General features: G+C 38.3%; 1 protein-coding gene across 3 annotated transcripts in view; it reads left to right on the top strand.

Annotated features, from left to right (window-relative positions):
• ccser1 (coiled-coil serine-rich protein 1) overlaps nucleotides 1-7,036 on the top strand; it is a 158,525-nt gene that overhangs the window by 89,637 nt on the left and 61,852 nt on the right. For all 3 annotated transcript variants that reach the window (XM_008336317.3, XM_008336318.3, XM_017043139.2), the window contains one exon: nucleotides 2,163-2,243. In XM_008336317.3, the coding sequence (XP_008334539.1) occupies nucleotides 2,163-2,243 (81 nt within the window). The remainder of the gene's footprint in view (nucleotides 1-2,162; nucleotides 2,244-7,036) is intronic.

Below are 7,036 nucleotides of genomic sequence, written 5' to 3'. Positions count from 1 at the left end.
GATTGAGATGGTTTGGACATGTGCAGAGGAGGGACAGTGGATACATTGGTAGAAGAATGTTAGAGGTGGAGCTACCAGATAGGAGAAAGAGAGGAAGGCCAAAGAGGAGATATATGGATGTAGTGAGGGAGGACATGCAGATAGTTGGAGCCAGAGTAAAAGATACAGAGAGATGAAAAAAAAAAAAGATTCACTGTGGCAACCCCTGAAAAAAGGGACAAAGCCGAAAGAAAAAGAAGAACATTCATCCTTCATTTTAAAGTTTACTAAAGTATTATTCTTTCAACAGTTAAATACAGTAAAACACAGCAAAAACATATTTTCACTTGATCAATTCAGGATTGTGTTATTATAAGAATAAACTCTGGTTCTTCATGTTCTAAACCACAGGTGTCAAACTCATTGGTTCAGGAAACATAAGCCTGGTTAGATGGCAAGTGGGCTGGGCCAGTACAATCATAACACAAATACCTATTAATAACTATAAGTCCATCTTTCCCCCACTTGTTTTTCTTGCATATATTTTATTAGGAAATATTCGTATTTATTGAAATTTAATTTGAGAAAACATCAAGAACATGAAGTGTGTATTTTTCATTTTAAAAAATTCACCAAGCAGGCAGGATAAATCCCTCAAGTGGTCCGGTTTTGGCACGCAGGACGTTATACAGCCCTGTTGTAAAATCTGATTGGATTGATCTGTAGATTAAATTGTTTTTGTTTTTTTACCTTTCTTATTTTTTACAGTATATTGAAGACAGGCAACATAAACATGCACCGATCACATAAAATGAGTCTGTAATGCATTGGTGTGAATGTGTATGTCTCTGTGTGAGTCGTCATATTTTGAATGTCACTCATCCCAGACATTCACCGATTGTTTGTGTTTCACAAGCAGAGTTTTGAATAGATTTTTCCCTTTCCTCCCTGTCTGCCGCCTCAGACCTTATTTGTATCACCACCATATGCCCTTGAAACAAAGGTCACTCTGTCAAGTATTTGAAATTGGGTATCTGTTTTTCTATTGTTGTTGACTGTATAATATCTCTGTGGAAGTCTTAGAAGAGAGACCTTGGCTCCTGTGACTGCAGTCAAAGTGTAACACTTCTGAAGTAAAGGGCAGCTTGAAGCTAGTGGACTGCCTTCCTTTTCTAAATCTGTCAGTGGGAAAACCCATTAATTATCCCTGAGAAGGACCTGCTTTCTAGTTTACCATCACTGCTTATCACTTTTTATGAGATTTCTGTCCTATTTACTGGTGCATTTTGTGCTTCTCTGCTCCATCTGTAACAATTAACTGCTGAAAACCTCTCTTATTTTCTGTGTAGTCATGAGTGTGGCAAATGAAAACAGATTTTTTTTTAAACTAAATCAGTCAAGTGGGGCATTTGACCAGGACTGTATGCATTTGAGTTTTTAGCTGTTTCATAAATTAACTCTCAATTGTTCCCTAATTCAGTTGTTCAGTTTTAATCAGGGTTAATGACCTCTTCACTATTTTGATAGTCAGAGCTTATTTTGAATCTGCTCTGTTCCTTGACCCGTGAGCAGCGCACAGTAAGCACGTCACAATGATTAGTGCGATCATTGTAAAACACCTCCGGTGGAAACTGGCCCAAGGTTCCTCTCATTCTGAGCACTTGCAACCTGCTGCTGCAAAAATAATCATGGAGGTAAATACAGTAGTCGGCACTTCCTGGTCAAGGTAAACGTGCTGTATTTTGAAGGGAAGGGCCGATGTTTTTCTCTCCACACCTCGCTGTGTAAATCTGCCAGAGGAAAGCTATGAATTATCTCCTAGAGGGACATTTCTAGGAGGCTGGCCAGCCTTGAAGATGGTCCCTGTTCTCATATTTGGCTGTAAAAAAAAAACAACTTATCCAGTAATTTCAGCTGAGTTTTATGACCTCTCAAGTTTCCGACAGGGAACGGCGTGGGGTAAAACCAATTTGGCATTGTTGGAGTCGTTGTTTTTACACTTTGATTAGAGAGCACATGAAAGAGTGGGAGGGGGCTATGGTATGTTACAGATAAAGCTACAGTGTAATAATTCCAGGGAGAGGTTCTTTAGTTGTTCACATTTATTTCTGTCAGATTCTTTTTTATTTCGTGTTTGATTTTTTATTTTCTTGGACACTGCTCACTTGTTTGTTTTTTTCCAGGAGAATGCCAAAGCTGCCCTGAGGACAAAAGACTGCCAAATGACTGATCGAGTAACACAGACAGAGCATGGGGGGGTGGAGGTAAGATATCAATCAGTGAGGATTTTTTTTTTCACTTTTCCAGCTGTCTGTCTGTTTTGCTTTGTTACACATGTGATGTGAGGTTTCTTCCTTTTTTTAACCCTATTAAGGGTTACCGCTTCTTTCTTTTTTCTTTGCATCCTGCTCTCTTGCCATTATATATATATATCTCTTTAACCACAGTGACTGTCTCTCAGTTCTTCCTCCCGATCTTATTTTGAAAGAGTTTTTGGGTATTGACTTTAAATTCCCTTATAAATTATAGTGTCTGGTTTTTCAAAAGTCACTTTCGTACTGTGGTCCACTACTTCCTCCTTTATTACTTCCTTTCCTCAGCTGTACTCCTCAGACAGAACACTCTGCATCTTCCCACCTGCTCCAGCACCATGCTGACATGTCTTCTTTGGCTACACTATGGGCTGACAGTATGGGAGCACAGTAGACTTAAGGGATGACTGTCTAAAAATTGCCTTTTCAACATTTCCATTTCCTGCTCCAAAGGTTCTTTCACACATTTAGTCCTGCTACACATATAATTGACATGATCATTGTTAGAGGTGGACTGGTATTTTATGAATTACTCGTTACATGATACCAGGACGTAGTATGTAGGAAATGGCCAGTAATGCACGTAATACTGGTCATTTGTAATAAGTCATTATCATCTACCTTCACAATGTACTCCACGTTTTGGAACAAACATGGAGCAGTGAAGTAAAAAAAAAAATCATATTTCTTATTTTCTTATTTTCCCTTAATAATTTTCTTTTCTACACATAAAAAACATCTTTAACTTTAAATTGGCAGAAATATATAGAAAATAAAATATATATTCTCTAAAAGAGAGCCTAGAGAGGTGGAGGTTTGCACTAGAAAGAAGAGGAATGAAGGTCAGTCGCAGCAAGACAGAGTACATGTGTGTAAACGAAAGGGAGAACAGTGAAATAGTGAGGCTACAAGGAGCAGAGGTGGTGAAGGTGCAGGAGTTTAGGTACTTAGGATCAACTGTTCAGAGCAGAGGAGACTGTGGAAGAGAGGTGAAGAATAGAGTACAGGCAGGATGGAACAGCTGGAGAAAAGTGTCAGGAGTGATCTGTGACAGAAGAGTGTCAGCTAAGGTGAAGGGAAAGGTTTACAGGACGGTGGTGAGACCAGCCATGATGTATGGTTTAGAGACAGTAGCAATAGGCAGAAGACAGGAGGCGGAGTTAAAGATGCTAAGATTCTCTCTAGGAGTGACAAGAATGGACAGGATCAGGAAGAGGGTCAGGTCAGGTCATTAGAGGGACAACACAGACAGGAAGGTTTGGAAAAAAGGCTAGAGAAGCCAGATTGAGATGGTTTGGACATGTGCAGAGGAGGGACAGTGGATACATTGGTAGAAGAATGTTAGAGATGGAGCTATCAGGCAGGAGAAAAAGATTTGTTTAACATTCTAAAACATTGCGTTTGAAGTTGACTCTTTGCTCATCATTTCCTTAGCTACTGTAGTTCTTAATCAATTTATTTTGCCATCTGCACTATTATACATATATAGATATATAGATAATGTGTTGACTTAATATTACCAAAAACCCTATACATTGTTCCATTAGTGAGTTTTCAGGTAGGAAGTGATCATTTTTAGCTCCTACATATTAAGAACCTGGCCCTGTGATGGAATGGTGAACTGTCCAGGGTAGACCCCACCCTCGCCTGTAGATAGCTGCAATTGGCTCCAGTGCCCCCCGCGAGAAGGAGTGTTAGTTGATGGATAAAAACAGCCGAACTGCGTTTCAAAATGTCTTTTCTCTACAGAGTGAAAGGAAGATTTTAATATTGCTTTCTTTTTCTTTTTTTTAACCTTTGATTATTTAATTCATCTACACAATGTAATTTGGCCTAGCATCAAGCGTGAAGTTTACTCTGTAATCATGTAGTCCTTCAAACATCAGATAGTGTATTTATTTTGCAGTGGTGGTGGATAATCCTACAGCTAGCAGTTTATAGCAGATTATAATATGAAGGAGATGGAAGATTTACCTGCAGCTGTGAGGAGAAACTTAATCAGATGAATGTGACGGCCTATGTACTGTTTGCAGCCACACAGAAATATTTTACGAGTTGCACAGTACACTCTTGTCTAGGTCTGGTCTGGAGACGGAAGGAAATGCAATGAATCAACAGTTGGATTGTCACTGACACTTCTTCTTCTTTGTCTTTCTCCATCAGTGCACCGTGAGTGGGTTAGGATGTTACAGCCATTGTATATTAGTTATCATATCTGTCATAATTTTTCTTTTTTTTTTCTTTTATACTTTGTGTTTTTTTCCCTTCCACCCACAGTGCTGTTGCCGCATTTGCCTTCACCGACTAATGCACTGCTCATAATGTACCCTAATGGCCAGACACAATTTTGTGTGTCCTTTAGGCTAAAATAAAATGAATAGGGGTCGGTTTGCGTTGTAGGTGTTGGTACAAATTTGCATATGTCCCAATGTGTTTGTCTTCATCTGTGTCTGCCTATACAAGTGTGTTTGCGTCTGCCGCTTGTGTCTGTTTAGTGAATTAGCCATTAGCAGTGGCATTGCACACAGTAAAGTCAATAAAATGTCTTCAAATTGTCAAAGTAACTTCTGTCCAATAGCATTTATGCCTCAGAGACTATAATTTACTCATTATCCTAATTATATATTTTTTGTTGTCACAGCTTTTACTGCATAATTCACATTTCGTGTTGTAAGCACCTCAATAGACCAAGAATGTTCAGATTACTCCACATCATCTCTCTGGAAGCTCAAAAAGAAATGAAGAATTACTTATTTTGAAGCGGTTACCTCAATTTTCGGTCAGTGTTTTTACCCCCTCCAACATAAGATTGATGCCATTAAATTTCATTAAGAATAATTTCAGTCAATCACCTTGATATGCCTCTCCAGGAGGGTGACAGAGTGATGTTTCTCGCACAAAGCCGTGTGATCAAAGATTGTATCTTCAAGGATTAAGTCAATTATATACCCTTTGGGGTGGAATGGTTTGAATAATTGTCAGGTAACCATTTGAATTTAAGCAGTGCTCTTAGGTCCATCATCTGCTCAGCAGGTGAAAAAAAAGTCATTCTGGTGCTCCATGTAACTTAACTGTTTGATGTGACATTTATATGGAGAGTTTCTTTTTTTACAGGAAAAGAACTGCTATTCTCTGGTTGTCCAATTCTTTAATTTGACATAATAACACAACAAAATTATTATTTTTGGAATATGTTCACATTCATAATCAGTGATGGGAGTATCGGGGTTAGAATAAACGCTGTTACTAACGGCGTTACGTTTTTCAGTAACGGGTAATCTAACTAATTACGTTAGTTACATTTTTCAACACATACATACATACAGGGTAATACATAAAGAAACATGTACTGTACGTACATTTGGGAAATCACGTAATTACGTGATAATTCATACTTTGGTTGACAAACGTATCCAGCTTGTATCCATAAGCTAGAAACTAGAAGCTAGGCTATGCGTAAGCTAGAAAAATACAAATATATTGGAAATTAAAACATTTGTTTGTTGTTGTTATGTTTAAAGATCGGATTAAAAAATCCTTGATGTACTGAGGGAGCGAAAGTAGAACCGCGATATAGAGCGGGACCACTGTTAGGTATAGTTATCACGTAATAACGTAAAACTTATCACGTAATCACGTGAAACGTTTCACGTTTCATGAAATAAATATCGTAAAACTTATCACGTAATAATGTAAAACTTATCACGTAATAACCTGAAACTTTTCATGAAATAACGTAAAACTTATCACGTAATAATGTAAAACATATCACGTAATAACGTAAAACTTATTACAAAATAACAAACAAAGAGCAAAGAGTTTGTCCACGTCCGGTGTAAACAACTCCAATTTATTTATTTATTTTTGTACAAGAAGTTTCATGACTCTACATCAATAATATATTTAAAGATATTCAGGTACCTGTGACATGGCTACCTTCAAGGGCCTCAATGCCCCAACCAAACTTGATACCCATTTTTTTTATGTGAAGTGACTAATATAGTAGAGTAGCTTCTAGAAACATTTAATGATCTTACTCTGCATTTGTCACAACATGTAAGGAGTGTATTACAGGCATCAATTTTGCATTGGTATATGTTTTAGACTTCAATTTCTTAGATTTTGTTGTTGAAAAAATTTGTTGAAATTTTTCTCTTTGTAATTTTGCCAACTTTCTGGAAAACAGGGTTTTTCAGTTTTGGTACAGAAGTCCTTTGAACTTGAACTAGTACTGCAGGCTAAGATACTAGCATGTTTAAGACAATCTGTGCAGAAGCACATTTTGAAACATAGTTCGTATACTGCCGTATGACATTGCTGCCTTATCTCACACTGCATCTAACTAGTCCTCCTTATGCGTATATTGCTGGCGTATTGGAGCTCTTAATGAAAGGAGCAGCTGGTTGCCCGCTAGCAAGCTGGCAGCACAGGTGACTTAACACAGTGGTAGCTCCAAGCATGTGTGGCCTGATTTTAGCATGTCTCTGTGTGAGTGCATGACTGTGTATATGTGAGAGAAAAGGCAGCCAAGATGGGAGGGGGTGAGTGTGTTTGGAAGTGATTTGGAGATGTTGCGGCATGAAAGAGGCCTATATAGGTTAGCAACCCCTGTGCATTGGGTACAGTCGGCTAGCAACAAAAAGTGTGTCTACAACTGGGGCAGCTATTTCTAGTGCTACTGCCACATGATAAGGTTGACCATCGTATTCATCCTTTCTCCTTTTATGGAATGGCCTCCTCTTTGA

Source organism: Cynoglossus semilaevis, chromosome Z (assembly GCF_000523025.1).
Source record: "Cynoglossus semilaevis isolate Cse_v1.0 chromosome Z, Cse_v1.0, whole genome shotgun sequence".
Taxonomy (NCBI): domain Eukaryota; kingdom Metazoa; phylum Chordata; class Actinopteri; order Pleuronectiformes; family Cynoglossidae; genus Cynoglossus; species Cynoglossus semilaevis.
Note: the sequence above shows the minus strand (reverse complement) of the source record. Positions and strands in the feature narration are given on the sequence as shown.